Source organism: Erythrolamprus reginae, chromosome 1, assembly GCF_031021105.1.
Source record: "Erythrolamprus reginae isolate rEryReg1 chromosome 1, rEryReg1.hap1, whole genome shotgun sequence".
NCBI classification, from domain to species: Eukaryota; Metazoa; Chordata; class Lepidosauria; order Squamata; family Dipsadidae; genus Erythrolamprus; species Erythrolamprus reginae.
In genome coordinates, this window is record NC_091950.1 from 420,273,923 (window position 1) to 420,295,236 (window position 21,314).

The 21,314-nt window shown below is 40.0% G+C and overlaps 1 protein-coding gene across 10 annotated transcripts in view; it reads left to right on the forward strand.

Moving 5' to 3' along the window:
• Nucleotides 1-21,314, forward strand: part of TRIM37 (tripartite motif containing 37) — an 82,295-nt gene that overhangs the window by 9,861 nt on the left and 51,120 nt on the right. For all 10 annotated transcript variants that reach the window (XM_070735393.1, XM_070735395.1, XM_070735390.1 and 7 more), the window contains 7 exons: nucleotides 405-445; nucleotides 2,305-2,421; nucleotides 6,392-6,479; nucleotides 8,471-8,593; nucleotides 11,104-11,227; nucleotides 16,924-16,991; nucleotides 18,778-18,902. In XM_070735393.1, the coding sequence (XP_070591494.1) occupies nucleotides 405-445; nucleotides 2,305-2,421; nucleotides 6,392-6,479; nucleotides 8,471-8,593; nucleotides 11,104-11,227; nucleotides 16,924-16,991; nucleotides 18,778-18,902 (686 nt within the window). The remainder of the gene's footprint in view (nucleotides 1-404; nucleotides 446-2,304; nucleotides 2,422-6,391; nucleotides 6,480-8,470; nucleotides 8,594-11,103; nucleotides 11,228-16,923; nucleotides 16,992-18,777; nucleotides 18,903-21,314) is intronic.

Consider the following 21,314-nt stretch of genomic DNA (forward strand, 5'->3'; position numbering starts at 1 on the left):
GGAAATATTTGGTGCCTTGAGCTATTTGTAAAAAATAAGAAAGGAGGGATACAAATAAATAAATCTAGACTAACATATGGACTGGATTTGCACAGCAATTTAGATTAAACTGGGTTTGGCTAGTTTATACATTAGCATGTTCTGGGAATTCAGCCATTGTTTTAGCATTTTGTATCATCCAGGCCATTCAACAAGGTATAATTTGGTATTGGGAGTCATTTTCTGAGTGCAATATACAGATACAATAAATAGAGATAGAGGACAACATTTGTATGTTCTGTTAATCCCATTCGAGAATAATTTACTTATGCTGAAGAAATCTGTCCAAACTTCTAGGATTTATGCTTTCCTAATGTTTCTGGAACCCTCTGGTATTTTATAATATGCCTGTTTTGTTTTTACAGCGTTGGCTGACGGAACAAAGAGCTCAGTGCCCACATTGTCGGTAAGCTTTCACTTGAAGCCCTTTGCACTGTTGTGGTAACCAAAGCAAATTCTGTATTTTTTTGCTGATATTCACAATACAGTGGTACCTCAAGATACGAACCCCTCGTCTTACGAACAACTCGTGATATGAACCTGGGGTTCAGAAAAATTTTGCCTCTTCTTACGAACTTTTTTCGAGTTATGAACCGGCGTTCGGAGACAGCTGGGAAGCCGCGCGGCTGTTTTAAAAGGTGACAGCCGGGCGGCGGGGCTTCCCAGCAGCCTCCCGAACGCCGGTTCGTAACTCGAAAAAAGTTCGTAAGAAGAGACAAAATTTTTTTGAACCCCGGGTTCGGTTCGGGAGGTTGCTGGGAAGCCCCCCAGCCCGGCTGTGACCTTTTAAAACAGCCGCGCGGCTTCCCAGCTCTCTCCGAACGCCGAACGCGGAAGTTCGGCTTTGGTGTTTGGCTTCGGGAGACAGCTGGGAAGCCGCGCGGCTGTTTTAAAAGGTCACAGCCGCGCTGGGGGGCTTCCCAGCACCCCCCCCACCCCGAACCCGGAAGTTCGGCAAAAGTTCGGGATTCGGGGGGGTGCTGGGAAGCCCCCCAGCGCGGCTGTGACATTTTAAAACAGCCGTGCGGCTTCCCAGCCGTCTCCCGAAGCCGAATTGCAAACCCAAACTTCCGCGTTTGGCGTTCAGAGGCTGCTGGAAAGCCGCGCAGCTGTTTTAAAAGGTCACAGCCGGGCGGCAGCGGTTTTTTTGCGGGGGTTTTTTTTTGGTTGCACGGATTAATTGACTTTACATTGTTTCCTATGGGAAACAATGTTTCGTCTTACGAACCTTTCGTCTTACGAACCTCCCCCCTGGAACCAATTAGGTTCGTATCTTGAGGTTCCACTGTACATGTTTGGGAGGAACAGACAGATTATAATTTAAATTTGACACATGATGGAATGTTACCTATCTTGACCTTCAGACATGAACTGAAGTTTAACCAAGGTATAATTGTAAAAATTGCCGACAATTGTCACTCATTGGGGATAAAAGAGCAGTTTTTAAAAATTTTGGGAAAGAGTCAGTTCCTTTGATGTCACTTAAAACAAGTCTCCCTAAGTCAGAGTATAGATAACCTGATTCCCTCTAATACAGGAGTTCCTAAACATTTTGTCATCACACTTCCCTTTACTGTAATCTTAATTTACAATTATCTAACTATCCAAACACCAAAATGACTACCACTGGACAGTGAAAATAATACAATGAACCTAAAGATAGATTTATTGTAAAGGTTCTCTACACCTCACCTGGAATCTGTCTGCATCTTCTCAAGGGAAGCATTTCCCAGTTTGAGAAGCTCTACTATAGAACCTTTGACACCAGGTTTTGCAATTCCCATCCCATGAGCCATCATGACCAATGCAGAGAATTGGTCTCTCTGCATGCTGTAAATCTCAAACTTATGAATGTTATTTCTTCTTTAAATCTTTTCAGTTCTGGCTATATCCAAGCATTTATTCCCCCTAAATATATTTTTTTATTCCTGGTTTCAAAATACCTGTTAGACAAGACTTTCCTCCTTGAATGAATATGAAATTATTTACCATTCTTCATTAATTAATTTATCCCTTTGAATGTGGAAGAAATTAAAAGGAACATTTCAAGTTAGAGCGCCTGAATTGTAGCTTATTAATGTGCACTCCCCCAACCTCTAATATAGTCGGTGTTTTTATTAAATGCTTCAGAGGTGGAAAGATTGGATAAAGATCTTATGCATCTGCATAAACTCCCATTTTCAATTCTATATCTAATAATGAAGAATGTTATTCTATTTCTGTCCTCTAAAAAGCAGGATTTTTACTCAAAACTTTTCCTTGCAGAGCTCCACTTCAGTTGCGTGAACTGGTCAACTGTCGTTGGGCAGAGGAGGTGACCCAGCAACTTGACACACTCCAGTTGTGTAATCTGAGCAAGCATGAAGAAAATGAAAAAGACAAGTACGCAGATTTAAATGGCCTGTTGACTGAAGGGTTTGTCGTGCATTACCCCTAAATTCGTTCATAATCAGACATTTTAAGCACTGATTAATTTTTCTCCTGTAAACAGCTATATAATGAGTGGCTTTACAATTGCATGACATGTTAGGGCTTCTTTTAGGGCTGCTGGGACTCTTGGGATGTAGAAAATTAATGATCTTTGGACTTGGCCATTTAACTCCCACTCATGTGGTGACCATGGACAATGGTCAGGGAAGCAAGAGCAGGAGACAGTCTTTTCCATTTAGACTGGACAATATTTTACATTGAATTATAATTTTTGACATAAACCACAAAGAACTCCTACAGAAGACGATTTTAAGTTCAGTCCCATATGCTGGTTAACAATTTTTATATTGGGTTTTACACCACTTTTAATAATTGTTTTTAGACATATTGTTAAGGTTATTTTATTGTAGGGGTGGGATGGGGAGTGGAGTGTGACTGATTATGCATATGTATAATGACAGCAAGTGTGATTGTGATAGGATACTATTTATTGAATTTTGCCTAGAATAGAATAAAGCATTTGATGAAAGGATAGAAAATAAAAGGCCTTTCCTTTTGCAGCAAGAACAAAAAGCCTTTGGGGTGATCTTATAGAGAAGCTACATGAGGACCTGAGCTAACTTGCATTACATTTTAGATATGACCTAAACATTGTAGCTGGAATTGTTCAATTTCTATATAACTAACCTGCATCTTGATAATGGAAAGACTGAACAAGAAGTGCGTGAAAAGCAGGCAGGGACCAAGTACTTGACAATATTTTTTTATTTTTTTATTTGTTTGTTTTGTCAAGTACATAATGCAGGGATGTGAAGAAATAATCATATTAATATACATGAATAAAAGATTAGAAGAACATTAAAAATAGTAATACAGTGGTACCTCGAGATACGAGTTTAATTCGTTCCGGACCTGGGCTCTTAAGTCGAGCAGCTCTTATCTCGAACGACTTTTCCCCATAGGAATTAATGTAAATAATTTTAATTGGTTCCAGCCCTCAAAAAACTCACAAAGTTAGTCTAAATTATGCAGAAAGACATGTTTTTAATGAAGAAATGTACATGTACATATAAATGAATAATGAAGTTTCTTTCACTTAACTTGTAAACTTTCTTAAACTTTTAAATTTACATATGTTCAACTTCTCTGCCACCCAATCCTGTAGGACAGAGGTCCCCAACCCTTTTTGCACCAGGGACCGGCTTTAAGCGATCAAGAGAGGAATGGGTGAATGAATGGACGGAGGGTGGGAAGGAAGGAAGGAAAGAGGGAAGGGACAGGAACAGAGGAAGGAAGCAAGGAAACTTATGAAAGGGGAGAGTAAGAGAGGAATGAGTGAAGGGAGGGAGGGAGGGAAGAAGGTGGGAAGGAGAAAGAAAAGAAGAAATAGAGGAAGGGAAGGTAAAAGAGAGAAAGAAAAAGAGCAAGAAAGAAAGAAAGAAAGAAAGGGGGAAGGGACAGGAACAGAGGAAGGAAACTTATGAAAGGGGAGAGTAAGAGAGGAATGAGTGAAGGGAGGGAGGGAGGGAAGAAGGTGGGAAGGAGAAAGAAAAGAAGAAATAGAGGAAGGGAAGGTAAAAGAGAGAAAGAAAAAGAGCAAGAAAGAAAGCTGCAAGCACCCCCCCGAGCCCCCCCAGGCCGGCTGCAACCTTTTAAAACGCGCGCCGCTTCGCAGCTGTCTCCTGAAGCTGAACGCGGAAGTTAGCGTTTGGCTTCAGGAGACAGCTCCTTGGCGCTTGTATCTCGAATTTGGGCTTGTAAGTAGAACAAAAATATCTCTCCCCTCCCAGCTCTTATCTCGAGTTGCTCTTAAGTAGAGCAGCTCTTATGTCGGGGTTCCACTGTATTCATATACATATACATAATGAAATTAAGAGGTAAAGAGACATTAGGACAGGGGACGGGAGGCACGTTGGTGCACTTATGCATGCCCCTTACTGACCTCTTAGGAATCTAGAGAGGTGAACAGTGGACAGTCTAAGGGTAAAGTTTTGGGGGTTAGGAGATGACACTACAGAGTCTGGTAGTGAGTTCCAAGCATCAACCACTCGATTGCTACAGTCATACTTTTTGCAGTCTAGTTTGGAGCAGTTTACATTGAGTTTGAATCTGTTGTGAGCTCATGTGTTGTTGAGGTTGAAGGTGAAGTAGTCGTTCACTGGAAGGATGTTGTAGCATATAATTTTATGGGCTATGCTTAGGTCATGTTTGAGGCGACGAAGTTCTAAGGTTTCAAGACCCAGGATTGTAAGTCTAGTCTCGTAGGGTATTCTGTTGCGTGTGGAGGAGTGAAGGGCTCCTCTGGTAAAATATCTTTGGACATTTTCTTGGGTGTTTATGTCAGTGATGCGATGAGGGTTCCAGACTGAAGAGATGTGTTCCAGAATAGGTCTGGCGAAAGTTTTGTAAGCTCTGGTTAGTAGTGTGAGGTTGCCGGAGCAGAAGCTACGTAGGATTAAGTTAACAACTCTCGAGACCTTTTTGGCGATGTTGTTGCAGTGGGCTTTGGCACTTAGGTCATTGGATATGAGTATTCCAAGGTCTTTTACAGAGTGGGGGTTGTCTGTAAGGTCTTGTTTATTCAGCTTGAATTTGGTGTTCTGATTCCTTTTGCCAATGTGAAGGACAGCATTTGTTGGTTGAGATTTGGAGTTGCCAGATGTTAGACCATTCAGAAACATAGTCTAGGTCTTTTTGGAGAGTAGCTGAGTTATCAGTAGTGTTGAAAAGTTTTACGTCATCGGCGAAGAGAACACAGTTGCTTGTAAAGGTCACAAAGGTCATCAATGTAGAGTATGAAGAGTGTTGGTCTGAGTACGCTGCCTTGGGGGACGCCGCTCTTAACAGGAACAGGGTTTGATATGGAGCTCCCTATTTTGACAACTTGTTGTCAGTTAGATAGGAACACTGTAATCCAGTTGTGGAGGGATCCTGAGATGCCATAAGATTTGAGTTTTAGAAGTAGTTTGTCATGAACCACTGAGTCAAAGGCTTTGCAGAAGTCTATTGATTTTCCTTGATTTAGATGAGTAGTCCATATGTTTGTGCAGTGAAGGAGTTTGTTTATTTATTTATTTATTGGATTTGTATGCCGCCCCTCTCCGTAGACTCGGGGCGGCTAACAACAGTGATAAAAAACAGCATGTAACAATCCAATATTAAAACAACTAAAAAAAAACTTATTATAAAACCAAACATACATACAAACATACCATGCAGGTATGTTTGAGTTGCAGGTTGCAGGATAATTTTTTTCTGAATCCAAATTGTTTGGTTGAAAGTAGGTTATTAGTTTAAGTTATTATTATTATTATTAGGTTATTATTAGAGTAATAGGTTTGGTTTATGATTGATTCCATAACTTTGCATTTGACACAGCATAGTGAGATAGGTCTGTAGTTTTCAAGGAGGCTGGGACCTCCTTTTTTGAAGATGGGGATGACCATTGCTTTCGACCATAACTTAGGTAGTGAGCTAGTTATGAAGGAATTTTCAAAGATTGTGCTTAATGGTTCAGCTATAACTGGACAGCTTTTTTAGGAAGTAGAATATACAAATGAAAATGAAGACAATTGGGGGAAAGGCAAGGGAAAATGGAAAGGGAATAGAGTGAGGGAAAGGAAGAGGATAATTAAAAGGAGAAAGATTTTATTAAATACAGAAGGAATTTGTCTCTGGTACAAAAACACTCTACTTGCAAAACAATGGAGAAAAATAGTAACTGAATTGCTGACCTCTATATGTCATTTTACATTGTTTCCTGTTTTCATCAGCATTTCAGCACTAGCTCACTTTAGCTGATGTCGGGTTAAAAATAAGCTCCTCAATGGCATTTCCCACCTTGTTAAAATGATTGAGGGGAAAACTTAACAATGGCTCCTGTTCCATCTGTAATTGCAATGTTTCCTTTATTGTTTTTCAGGTGCGAAAATCATCATGAAAAGCTTAGTGTATTTTGCTGGACATGTAAGAAGTGTATTTGCCACCAATGTGCGCTTTGGGGTGGAATGGTGAGTAAAGCTTTTTACATACAGACGAAGAACAAGGAGTTATATGTGCAATGTTTATTTTATAGAAACAGAAGCAGTGCCCCTGTCTCATTGAAAAGTTGTGATTAGAGATATGCAGTCGTTCCTGAGGTAGCATTGTAGGAGGTGAGTCTTTTATAGCATAAGGTGAAATTACAACTAAGGATCAAAATTGTGACCAGAATTTCCACTGCTAAGCAAGATACTTGTTAAGTGAGATGCACCCAGTTTTATGACCTTATCTTGCCATGGTTGTTAAGTGAATCACTAGTTAAGTGAATTATTCACTTATTATTCAAGTGAATGGGTGAGCAGTGTGGTCGGGCGGTAGGAAAAGCAAGTAGGATGCTTGGCTGCATAGCTAGAGGTATAATAAGCAGGAAGAGGGAGATTGTGATCCCCTTATATAGAGCGCTGGTGAGACCACATTTGGAAGACTGTGTTCAGTTCTGGAGACCTCACCTACAAAAAGATATTGACAAAATTGAACGGGTCCAAAGACGGGCTACAAGAATGGTGGAAGGTCTTAAGCATAAAACGTATCAGGAAAGACTTCATGAACTCAATCTGTATAGTCTGGAGGACAGAAGGAAAAGGGGGGACATGAAACATTTAAATATGTTAAAGGGTTAAATAAGGTCCAGGAGGGAAGTATTTTTAATAGGAAAGTGAACACAAGAATAAGGGGACACAATCTGAAGTTAGTTGGGGGAAAGATCAAAAGCAACATAAGAAAATATTATTTTACTGAAAGAGTAGTAGATCCTTGGAACAAACTTCCAGCAGACGTGGTTGGTAAATCCACAGTAACTGAATTTAAACATGCCTGGGATAAACATATATCCATCCTAAGATAAAATACAGGAAATAGTATAAGGGCAGACTAGATGGACTATGAGGTCTTTTTCTGCCATCAGTCTTCTATGTTTCTATTAAGCAAATCTGGCTTTACCCATTGATGTTGCTGGTTGGAAGCCAGCTGGGAAGGTAGCAAATAGCAATCACATCACCCCAATATGCTGCAAGTATTATATATATAAAGAGGCAGTAGTCATCACGATCTCCGGAATGTTTAAAATTTATTTTAAAACTACTAAAAAGTTACTAAGCTTTTGTCAATCCCTATGACTTCATCAGAGTGTAAAATCTGCATTGGAGAGATGGTTGCTTTTATGTGATGCCGTTCACATCACATAATGCGTAATGACTAAATTGAAGGGCATCACTTAAAAGCAAACATATATATCAGTTTCTAAGTGCCTCAGTTTTGATCATGCGGACACTGCAACAGTCACTTTTTCAGAGCCTTTGTAATTTCAAATGATCACTAAATGAATGGTTATAAGTCAAGAATTATTCATAAGGCAGTTATTAAAGAATAAAGTAATTCTTTAAATATAAAATGCATATAATAAAATGTATTTGATTTCAAGAGGAATATAAAGTTCTATTTTTATTTGGGGATAGGCCATAATCAGAAAATCTTCCTTCCCCTATTTAACATCTGGTAACACCTATTCCTCCCTGTTTGGCAGGGATTTCTTACTCTGATATGCTGTGCTGACATAATGTTCATGTAATGTAAGATGCAGTTATTTAAAATCAATTAATGAAGATTGGCTTTGACAAGAAAAGCATGTCATGTAGCTTTTAATATTTAAACCTTGAATTAAGCATTTATAAGAAGTATTTCTGGGGAGTTAATTTAACTTTTTAATTCAAATTTTATTGAAATATTAACTTCAGATATCTACAATAGTTCTTTAACGAGGCAGCAAGTGAGACAATTTTACTTCATTTATGTATTCTCTAAGGACCTGAATAGATTTTTCTGAGAAGTGTGCTGAAGAAAAACCAGATTCAGCAGGTTGAAAAGGGCTTTCTTCCAATAATAATATTTGGGATTCACTTTGGTAACAGTGTTTTGAGCTGTTACGATGAAGTTACCATATTCATCTGTATCTTTCTAACAGCATGGCGGACATACTTTTAAGCCTTTAGCAGAAATATATGAACAGCATGTTACAAAAGTGAACGAAGAGGTGGCAAAGCTTCGACGACGACTCATGGAGTTGATAAGTTTGGTACAAGAAGTGGTGAGAACAACTCTTACAATTTCCCCCCTGGTTGTTAAATTAATTGCTACAGTTGTTAAGTGCATTGTGCAGTCATCAAGCAAATCTGGAGTCTTGGTTGTCAGACGTTCCATGGAAAAGTTGCCAATGGCAGTCCTAGGATTCTGCATTCATCATAAATAGATGCTAGTTGACAAGCACTGACTGTGAGGATGCTACAACAGTCGTAAATCTGAGAACTGATTATAAGTCACTTTTTTCAGTGCTGTTGTAATTTTGAACGGTCATTAAACAAATGGCTGTAAGTCGAGGACTACTTTTATTCTAGAAAAGGGACTTTCTGGTTAATGTTTTCAAGGTGGGAATATTTTTAATGCTGCTCCTTTAAAAACAATAGAATGAGCAAACCATCATCAATTTAACACCTCCCTGCTTCCAAGTTACTTATTAGGTATGTTGCAGCAGACAGACAGTAGTTGACAGACAGTGAATAATAAAACTCACGCCTGTTTTCCTGCGTTTAGAAGGGGAATTAAAGTTACGGTATGTATAACAACCCTGAGGTATTATATGGCATTATCCTGATAAAGAGGAGGGAGTAAAAGATCCTAGTGACAGAGGAAGATGTTTTATATCGCAATTATAAGATTTAGTGTGCTCAGTCTCTAACTACATTCACTATACACACATAGTTGTGGATTGTCTTATCCATCCACTGTGATTATTAAGTTCACAAATGATACCACCATTCTGTGATTAACTCCTCCGGGTCCCGTCAACTAAACAATGTCGGTTGGCGGGCCCCAGGGGGAGAGCCTTCTCTGTGGCGGCACCGACTCTCTGGAACCAACTCCCCCCGGAGATCAGAACTGCCCCTACTCTTCCTGCCTTCCGTAAACTCCTCAAAACCCACCTTTGCCGTCAGGCATGGGGAAACTAAACATCTCCCCCTGGGCACGTTGAATTTATACATGGTATGCTTGTGTGTGTGTATGTTAGTATATGGTTTTTTTTTAATTTTTAAATATTTTAATTAATTGGATTATGTATTGGATTATTTTTCACTTGTTGTGAGCCGCCCCGAGTCTTTGGAGAGGGGCGGCATACAAATCCAAATAATAAATAAATAAATAAATAAATAAATTACAGGTGGAGATGAAATAGCGTAAAGAAGGGAGGTTCAAAAACTATCCACATGGTGCTTGGAAAAGAAGGTTTGCCGGAAGGCCAGCCGGGTGGGGGCAGTACAGGCCTCCAAAGGCAGTTGGTTCCAGAGAGCTGGAGCCACCACAGAGAAGGCCCTCGCACGTGGCCCCTTCAACTGACATTGTCTAGCCGATGGGACCTGGAGAAGGCCTAACCTGTGGGCCCTTATCAGTCTCTGGGAACTATGTGGCAGAAGATGGTCCCCAATAAAGGTTTGAATTTGAATTTAGTTTCTCTTCCCTCCTATGTGGACCCCTCTCTTTCCAAATAAAGGTGTTAACTGCTCAGAAATTATTCCAGCCTTTATTTTGAAAGCCAGGTTAATGTGCTGTATTGGTTAAGGCACCAGGCTAGAAACTAGGAGATTGGGAGTTGTAGTCCTGCCTTAGCCAGCTAGATGACCTTGGGCCAGTCACTTTCTCTCAACCCCCCCAAAAAAGACAATGAAAAACCACTTCTGGAAAACCTTGCCAAGGAAATTGCAGAGACTTGTACAGTCAGTCTCCATGGATCAAATGTGATTGAACAGAAGAAAAAAAATACAGTAATACCTCGTCTTACGAACTTAATTGGTGCTGGAAGGTGGTTCGTAAGGTGAAAGTTTTGTAAGATGAAACATTGTTTCCCATAGGAAACAATGTAAAACGAATTAATGCGTGCAAGAAAAAAAAAACACCGCCGCCTGGCTGTCACCTTTTGAAACAGCCGGGCGCTTCTCAGCGTTCTCCCAATGCTGAACCCGGAGGTTCGGCAAAAGTTCGGGTTCGGGTGGCCGCCGAGAAGCCCCGCCACCCAGCTGTCACCTTTTGAAACAGCTGGGGGGCTTCTCGGCGTCCTCCCGAACCCAAACCTTTGCCGAACTTCTGGGTTCGGCATTCGGGCGGCGGGTTCATAAGATGGAAAAAGTTCGGAAGAAGAGGCAAAAAATTTCCGAACCCCGGGTTCGTATCTCAAATTGTTCGTATGGCGAGGGGTTCGTATCACAAGGTACCACTGTACTCTATTTCTTCCATTCAAGCAAATTGTTGCGTAGATAGCCAGGAGCATACAAAAACAGCTGCTGAAATTAGAGAAACATGGTTATTTTAATGATTTTGAAGGAGGTGCTACATATTTTCTCTCACATGTTCAGTTTACCTCTGCAGAGGGAGTTGCACAACCTAACTTATGTAAACCAAGAAAATTTTAATGATTTTGAAGGAGGTACTAAATATTCTCTCTGACATGCTCAGTTTACCTCTATAGAAGGAGTTGCACAACCTAACCATGTAAACAAAGAAAATCTGTCCTGATAGTTCTAAATTGATGCCATCTGTGTTTTTCAGGAAAGGAACGTCGAAGCAGTGCGCAGTGCGAAGGATGAACGTGTTCGAGAAATCAGGAACGCTGTGGAGATGATGATTGCTAGGTTAGATACCCAGCTGAAGAACAAACTTATAACACTAATGGGTAGGTTTGCCTTTTTTGGAGTGTTGTGTTATATTTTAGGACAGGAATTGAATTTCGCACATGACAGACATGTCTTTTTGAAGATTATGTTATTTTGTTACTTATTTGAGGGTTTGTGTGCCAGTGGTTTGTGTGTTTTAATAAAAACAGTGCAGTTGGTCCTCACTTAGCATCACTTGTTCACCGACCACATTTATGACAGTACTGAACAAGTGGTACTTATGATGGTCCTCAGAGTTCCAGCCATTGCAGCATCCCCACAGCCATATGTCCCGGCTCATGATTATGACATCACAGCATCTTGCAGTCATGTGGTCGCCATTTGCGACTTTCTTTGCCAGCTTCTTCCAAGCAAAATCAATGGGAAGCCAGCAGGAGGTCACAAATGGTGATCCCGGGAGGTTGTTATTTAACAACATCTGGTGATTTGCTTAATGATGGCAATTGGAAGTGCTGGAATTTCCAATGGGATTATTTATTCTTTATTTATTCATTTGTCCAATACACAAATACATAGGAAGAAAATAGACATGTGGTAATATATATCAGGGTAAAAGTGAACTTAGAGGAGAGGATATATGAAAGGAAGAGAATATATATGATAGGTGAAAGAGAGGAAAGACAATTGGACGGGACGAAAGGCACACCAGTGCACTTATGTACGCCCCTTACTGGCCTCTTAGGAACCTGGGGAGGTCAATCGTGGAGAGTCTAAGGGAGAAATGTTGGGGGTTAGGGGTTGACACAATTGAGTCCGGTAATGAGTTCCACGCTTCAATAACTCGATTGTTGAAATCATATTTTTTACAGTGTTTATGTGGTGTTTATGTGGTGTTGTACTTTACAAGCATGTTACTTAGCAATGGAAATTCTGATCACCATCATTAATTAAGGACTATGTTTTGGTGCATTTGAGTCAAAAGAAATGGGACTTCCCATTCTGTCTCCAAAATTATTGATGCATTTATTTATGCCTCTGGCAGTGGCTTTGTCCCCACAACATTCAGCAATGCATGAACAAGGTGTTTGTCTCCTCCCATCTTCTAACAACAGGAAGGGTAGATTATTTTATAAGAAGGTTGAGTTGCTTGTTAGTCCAGCCTTGAACTGAGCAGAAATTCTCTTGGCATAGGATTTGGCTATAACTTGATAAGTCTGGAAATAATTAGAAATAGAAAGCAGAATATATACTGTAATTGATGCAAAACAACTGCTCTGTTCTTGTATGTGACACTTTTAGATATTTCTAATTTGTTCTCATTTCATCTTGTGCTTTCTTTTGCAAGCCAGGTCTTTCCCATCCCTTCAAATTTGTGTGTTTTGTTGACTTTATTTATTCAATTCCAGTGGCCACCAAAAAAATATTCCACATTGCAGTTTATCCATCTCATCATCCAGAGAGCTTTAGAAAATACACAAAGAAATGCCAGAACCCTTTGGGATTTCTTTGCGTCCTTGCTAATGTGTGATGCCCAGTACTAGAAGTAAATCCTTCAATGATATTTTTACATGGTTTTTATGTTTTTAATTGGACACCGCCCACAGTTGCTCTCTGAGATGGACAGTTTTATATATAGATATTGATATAAACCTAACCACAACAGACCACAATGAAACAATTAACTGCTGTCATTGGAATGCAAGGGCAATTAATGCAGTTCCATCTTGTATTGGCTTTTTAGTTCTACATCACAATGCGTGCACATGTTGACCCAATGGTCCTTTTTGTCATCAGATACTTTTTTTATACAGGTAGTCCTCAAGTTGTAACAGTTTGTTTAGTGACCATTCAAAGTTACAACAACACTGAAAAAAGTGGCGTGGCCATTTTTCATAGTTACGATCGTTCAGCATCATGGGGTTTACACTTGGATGCTTAACATATTTATGCTTAACATATGTATCATGGTCGCAGTGTCACAAGATCACATGATTCCCTTTTGTGACCTTCTGACAAGCCAAGTCAATGGGGAAACCAGATTCACGTAACAACCGCATTACTAATTTAACTGAAGGGATTAATTTAGCAAACGTGGCAAGAAAAGTGATAAAATGGGACTTAAACTCACTTAAATTTCTCACTTAGCAACATAAATTCTGGTCTCAATTGTAGTCGTAAGTCGAGGACTACCTGATTGAAGCAATTTTTAAATTTGATTAAATAAATCTGAACTCTTCTGATACACACTGTGGCCAAGTGATGTAGGCGTTTGATAGTCATTCATTCATTCATTCATTTGTCAAATGTGTATAGGATAGTAGTAGTTTGTATAAACATAAGTAAAAAGTAACGATAAAAGAGAACAGTAGGACAGGGATGGTAGGCACGATGGTACTCTTATGCATGCCCCTTGCAGACCTCTTGGAAACAGGGAGAGGTCAACTGTAGACAGTCTAGGGTTAAATTTTCTGGGGTTTAGGGAAGTAACCACAGAGTCAGGTAGTGCATTCCAAGCATTGATCACTCTATTTATTTGTTTATTATATTTGTTATATGTTTGGTGTATACAAAGATATACTAATATTCATATACATACTAGTAAAAAAGAAACATTAGGACAGGAGACGGAAGGCAAGCTGGTGCACTGATGCACTGACGTCCCTTACTCACCACTTGGAAATCGGGAGAGGTCAACAGTGGATTGGAGTGGTTTACATTTAGTTTGAATCTATTACGTGCTCATGTACTGCTACGGTTGAAGGCAAAGTAGTCATTAACAGGAAGGACATTTTCATTTTCATTTCATTTATTGGATTTATATGCCGCCCCTCTCTGAAAACTCGGGGCGGCTAACAACAGTCATAAACAATATACAGTAAAAATCCAATACTAAAAACTAACTTAAAACCCCCTAATGTATAAAACCAACATACGTACAAACATACCATACATACAGTTGTATCAGCCTAGGGGGAGAAGAAGTCTTAATTCCCCCATGCCTGGCGGCAGAGGTGGGTTTTGAGTAGCTTACGAAAGGCAAGGAGGGTAGGGGCAATTCTAATCTCTGGGGGGAGTTGGTTCCAGAGGGCCGGGGCCGCCACAGAGAAGGCTCTTCTCCTGGGTCCCGCCAAGTGGCATTGTTTCGTTGACGGGACCCGGAGAAGACCCACTCTGTGGGACCTAACTGGCCGCTGGGATTCGTGCGGCAGAAGGCGGTTCCTGAGATAATCTGGTCCGGTGCCATGAAGGGCTTTATAGGTCATAACCAACACTTTGAATTGTGACCGGAAACTGATCGGCAACCAATGCAGACTGTGGAGTGTTGGTGTAACATGGGCATATTTGGGAAAGCCCATGATTGCTCTTGCAGCTGCATTCTGCACGATCTAAAGTTTCCGAACACTTTTCAAAGGTAGCCCCATGTAGAGAGCGTTACAGTAGTCGAGCCTCGAGGTGATAAGGGCATGAGTGACTGTGAGCAAGGAGTCCCGGTCCAAATAGGGTCGTAACTGATGCACCAGGCGAACCTGGGCAAACGCCCCCCTCGCCACAGCTGAAAGATGTTTCTCTAATGTGAGCTGTGGATCGAGGAGGACGCCCAAGTTGCGAACCCTCTCTGAGGGGGTCAATGTTTCTCCCCCCAGGGTGATGGACGGACAGATGGAATTGTCCTTGGGAGGCAAGACCCACAGCCACTCCGTCTTGTCTGGATTGAGTTTGAGTTTGTTGACACCCATCCAGGCCCCAACAGCCTCCAGGCATTTTGGTATATGATTTTATGAACTACATTTAGATTAGATCAGAGGCAACATAGTTCTAAATTGTCTAATCCCAGTATTTCAAGTAGTGGAATAAGGTATTTTGTTACAAGCAGAGGAGTGAAGGACTCTTCTTGTGAAATATTTCTGGACTCTCTCGACTATATTAATGTCTGATATGCAATGCGGGTTCTAGAATTGGTCTAACAAATCTTTTGTAAGCTCTGGTTAGCAGTGTAATATTGCCAGAGAAGAAGCTACATAAGATTAGATTAAAGACTCTTTGTGCCTTTTTGGCAATGTTGTTACAGTGGGCTCTAGCACTTCTTAGATCATTGGATATGAGTACTCCAAGGTCTGTGACAGTGTGAGGGTTATCTACAAGTTTGTTTCCTCCCAATTTGTATTTTGTATTCTGATTCTTTTTGCCAATGTGTAAGAGAGAGCATTTGTTGGTTGAGATTTGAAATTGCCGGTTATTTGACCATTCTGCTACATGATCAAGGACTTTTTGAAGGGTAGCAGCATTGTTGTTGGTGTTAAATAGTTTAACATCAGCAGCAAAGAGGACGCAGTTGCTTATAATATGATCACAAAGATCTTTTATCTAGCGTATGAAGTGTGTTGGTCCTAGAACACTGCCTTGAGGGACACCACTCCTGACAGGACCAGGATTTGATAATGGCACTTCCTATTTTGACCACTTGTTTTCTGTTAGACAAGAACAAGGTTATCTAATCATGTAGGGGTCCAGAGATGCCATAGGATTTTAGTTTCAAAAGTAGTTTGTTGTGTACTACTGAATCAAAGGCTTTACAAAAGTTTCCCTAAATTGTTTCTATTGTTTTACCCTGATCAAGTTGAGTGGTCCATATGTGTTTGCAGTGTAGGACTTGCAGATTACAGGATAAATTTATCCTGAAACCAAATTTTTTGTTAGAGAGTAGGTTATTAGTTTCTAAGTGGAGTGTAATGGATTGGTTTATGATTGATTCCATGACTTTGGAGGCGATGCAACCCAAAGAGATTGGTCTGTAATTTTCAATGTTACTTGGATCTCCTTTTTGGAAGATAGGAATGACTGTGGCTAGTGACCATAGGTTGGGTAAGGAGCTAGTCCTGAAGGATTTTTTAAAAATTATGCTTAGAGGTTCAGTCAAGGTTGTGGAGAGCTTTTCTAAAGAAGTATGCACATAGTCCAGCAGATCCAATAGATAATGGTTTTAGGTTGTATAATTTTTTATTTATTTATTTATTTATTAGATTTGTATGCCGCCTACTCTTGAAGGACTCAGGTTGGCTGAACTATCTCTATACTTAAACTTAGGACCATCTCTGGAAACTGAAATGATTTCTTCGGCAGGGAATTTTGATGCAATAATTTTTCTTGTGACTTCAAGCTCAAATAGAATAGCATTATTATGTTTTTGTTCCTGTATTTTCCCCACACAGATAGCACTTAGACTTACATACCGGCACAGTGCTTTACAGCCCTCTCTAAGTGGTTTACAGAGTCAGCATATTGCTTTCCCAACAATCTGGGCCCTTGTTTTACTGACCTTGAAAGGATGGAAAGCTCAGTCAACCTTGAGCCAGGGAGAATCGAACTGCTAACAGAATTAGCCTGCAATAGCACTTAGACTTATATAGTGCTTCACAGTGCTTCACAGCCCTCTCTAACTGGTTTACAGAGTCAGCCTCTTGCCCCTAATAACCAGTCCTCATTTTACCCACCTTGGAGGGATGGAAGGCTGAGTCAACCTTGAGCTTGGTGAGATTTGAACTGCCAAATTGCAGTCAGCCGGCAGTCAGCAGAAGTAGCCTGAGTATTGCATTCTAACCAGTGTGTCACTACGGCTCTTGGAGGATGTTAGACTTCGTATAGTTAAACATTAATACCTTTGATTTGGCCCTGTGTTAAAGCCTCTTTGGCTTGAGTGCACAGTGCTGACATAGTGTCATTTTGTTTAGATTTTGGTTCTTTGTCTACTAAATAGGTCAGAAGACATCACTCACGCAAGAAACGGAACTTCTGGAGTCTTTGCTGCAAGAAGTAGAACATCAGGTGATGGGATTTAGTTTTATGGATTCTCAGTATTTGAAAAACAATTTTAAGATCATATGCCTAGAGTCATTATTTCTATGTTTAAAATAACAAACTCTGCCTCCGTGATAATCTGGCAATACTAGTTGTCCATGACTTAACAGCCCCAGTGGATCCTGAAATTTTAGTTGCTAAAGAAGAAGTTTTTTAAGTGAGTTTTGTCCCATTTTACAACCTTTTTTTGCCACAGTTGTTAAGCAAATCATTGCAGTTAAGTGAATCATGCGATTATGAAGTGAATCTGGCCTCCCCATTGACTTTACTTCTCAGAAGCCTGGTGGGAAGATTACATGTGATGATCACATGACCCTGGGCCTGTGCAGCTGTCATAAGTATATATCAGCTGTCAAGCACCATGGTCTCATAAAACAATCATAAGTGGGAAGACTGGTCACAAGTTGCTTTTTTAATGCCGTTGTAACTTTGATTTGTAGTTCAGGGTCGAAATGAGGAGACCTTAATGCTCTCTTGAGCGTGGTTGTTTTCTTCCAGACATTTCATTACCCAAACTAGGTAACATCATCAGTGCTATCCCAAAGGTGCTTTTTTTCAAGAGGCAACTGGACTTTCTGGTTTGTCTTTGAAGACGTTTCACTTCTCATTCAAGAAGCTTCTTCAACTATGACTGGATAGAATCCCGCTTCAATGAAAAACGAGAAAGTCCAGTTGCCTCTTGAAAAAAAGCACCTTTGGGACAACCATGACTAAGAATCTCCACAGACATCCTCCCTGCTAGTTACTTAGTTCGGTAATGGGTCTTCAAGAAAGCAACTTCAGATTGTGCAGAATGCAGCTGCGAGAGCAATCATGGGCTTCCCCAAATATGCCCATGTCACACCAACACTCCGCAGTCTGCATTGGTTGCCGATCAGTTTCCGGTCACAATTCAAAGTGTTGGTTATGACCTATAAAGCCCTTCATGGCACCAGACCAGATTATCTCAGGGACCGCCTTCTGCTGCACGAATCCCAGCTACCAGATAGGTCCCACAGAGTGGACCTTCTCCGGGTCCCGTCAACTAAACAATGTCGCTTGGCGGGACCCAGAGGAAGAGCCTTCTCTCTGGCGGCCCCAGCCCTCTGGAACCAACTCCCCCCAGAGATTAAAATTGCCCTCATTCTCCTTGCCTTTCGTAAGCTTCTTAAAACCCACCTCTGCTGCCAGGCATGGGGGAATTGAGATACTCTTTCCCCCTAGGCGTTTACAATTTTATGCATGGTATGTATGTATGTATGTTTGGTTTTATAATAAGGGCTTTAAACTGTTTTAATATTGGATTGTTATATGCTGTTTTTATTACTGTTGTAAGCCGCCCCAAGTCTACTGAGAGAGGCAGTATACAAATCCAACCAATCAATCAATCAATCAATCAATCAATAAAAAACAAACAAACAAACAAACCAAGTTCAAAGAACACCAAAGACCCAACAAATGGTTGTAAATTGAAGATTACCTTATAAAGAGAGGAGAGCTTGTCAGGGTCAGAGCCAGGCCCCCTCTGGCATTGAATTCATTGTGATTTTATGTGCTTTGTATTTTAACATGGCAAGTATCCATGCCCCAAAGTAATGCTATGCTTGCAGGGGTTCCCAAACTTGACAACCTTAAGTCTTATGGACTTCAGAATTTTGGGAGTTGAAGACCACAAGCCTTAAAGTTGCCAAGTTTGCAGACCTCTGGCTCAGTTTGTATTTTAAGGTGGATGTTTGACTGAGGCCCATCTTTTACTCCATTTCTTTTGTTACAGCTGAGGTCGTGCAGTAAAAGTGAACTGATCTCAAAAAGCTTCGAGATTTTAATGATGTTCCAACAAGTGCACCGGAAGCCTATGGCCTCCTTTGTCACCACTCCTGTCCCTCCAGACTTCACAAGGTACAGCTTCAACTACGGTATATATGATTGATCAGATTTGTTGTTTGATCTAGATCACTTGTTTCTCAACTTTGATTACCTTTAAGACGTGTGGATTTCAAACCCCAGCATTTCTCAGCCAGGCATAATAAATAAAAGGCTCATTTAAGCTCAAAACATGGAGCCTTCTCAACTTGCAGAAGTCCTGGCATTTATGCAAAGGATGTGAGAAACATTGTTTAAAAAAATGAAAATGTTTCTATATTAATCACTATAATGAGTTTTGGAGAAGAGATTTGCATCATTAGTAGTCAAGAAGTATTTAGATGATTCGCTGAGGAAGATGTCCAATTAATAAATAGAAAATATAAACAAATCAATATTTTTTAAAATCTTTACACTGTAAATTATTTGCAGCTTAGGGTTATAGATGAAAATGCTTTTTTATATTAGCCAGTGATAAACTAGTGTGAATGAGGCAGAGGGGGAGATATATGACACCACTATATCCTGTTTATAACATTCCTTTCAACAGTTCCAATGAGTTTCCACACCTATGGTACTTAGGCAGATACAGTTATAATCAAATAACTGAGTTAGAAGGGACCTTTGAGGTCTTCTAGCTCAAACCCACCTGTTCAGGCAGGAAACCCATTTCAGACAAATGGTTGTCCAATCTCTTCTTAAAAACTTCCAGTGCTGGAGCTTTCACAACTTCTGGAGGCAAGCTGTTCCACTGGTTTATTGTTCTTACTGTCAGGAAATGTCTCCTTAGTTCTAAGTTGCTTCTCTTCTTGATTAGTTTCCATCTGTTAGTTCTTGTCCTACTTTCTGGTGCTTTGAAGAATAGTTTGACTTCCTCTTCTTTCTGGAAGCCCCTCAAATATTGGAACACTGCTATCATGTCACCCCTAAATATTCTTTACTAAGAAAATTCATGTGTTTTGAAATTAAGACACACTTTGAAATTGAGACAATAGTGTACCTGCTTATGAAATATCCTATCTACCAAGTTTAGAGGGCAGAATTAAATTCCTCTTTAATTTAAAACTATTGGGATCACTCTAATGTAGCAGTTCTGAACTGCCTACTAAACAATCCAGTTTGGTCTTGTAGTTGAAGCACCAGGCTAGAAAGCGGGATACTGTAAGTTCTAGTTCCACCTTAGCCACATAAGCCAACTTGATGGCCTTGGGCCAGTCACCATCTCTCAGCCCAACTCTCTCCAAAGGTTATTGTGGGAAAAATAAGAGAAAAAAAGTGTCGGATGTCTTTGCCATTTCAAATGATTTGTAAAAACAATCAGGTGGGGTACAAATAAATAAATAAGAAAGTCTCCAGACTTGTATCATTGCTATGAAGATTATAAGCTTTTAGATCCGATTGTTCCCCAAGTGTATGTTACACATGTTGCATAAATACCATAGGTGTGCATTTATTTATTTATTTATTGATTGATTGATTGATTGATTGATTGATTGATTGATTGATTGATTGGATTTATATGCCGCCCCTCTCCGAAGACTCGGGGTGGCTAACAGCAATCATAAAACAGTGTACAATAGTAATCCAATACTAAAAACGAATTAAAAACCCCTTAATATAAAAAACCAAACATACCATGCAATGAAGGTTGTATGATGGATTTTTTAAACATCTATATGTTTTGTTTAGGGCCATATATTTTCATAAACTATTATCATCCCTTATTAAAATCCAGTGAAGGAACTTTGAAGCTTCCTGCAGTTTAATAAGGAAATGTGTGATTATACAGCAGTGTGAATATACAGTGCTCAAAAAAATAAAGGGAACACTTAAACAACACAATATAACACCAAGTAAATCAAACTTCTGTGAAATCAAACTGTCCACTTAGGAAGCAATACTGATTGACAAACAATTTCACATGCTCTTGTGCACATTTAACTTTGTACAGAACAAAGTATTCAATGGTAATATTTCCTTCATTCAGATCTAGGACGTGTTATTTGAGTGTTCCCTTTATTTTTTTGAGCAGTATACATATTATTATTATTATTATTATTAATTAGATTTGTATGCTACCCCTCTCCGCAGACTCGGGGCGTCTCACAACAATAATAAAACAGTGTACAATGAACAAATCTAATATTTAAAAGATATCTTAAACCCCCATTATTTAAAAACATACAACACAAGCATACCATACATAAAACTATATAAGCTTGGGGGAGATGTCTCAATTCCTCCATGCCTGACGGCAGAGGTGGGTTTTAAGGAGTTTGCGAAAGGCAAGGAGGGTGGGGGCAGTCCTAATTTCTGGGGGAAGCTGGTTCCAGAGGGTCAGGGCCGCCACAGAGAAGGCTCTTCCCCTGGGTCCCGCCAGACAACATATATTTTTGTAAGTTGCCCTGAGTCTTTGGAGAATGGCGGCATAGAAATACAAAAAAACAA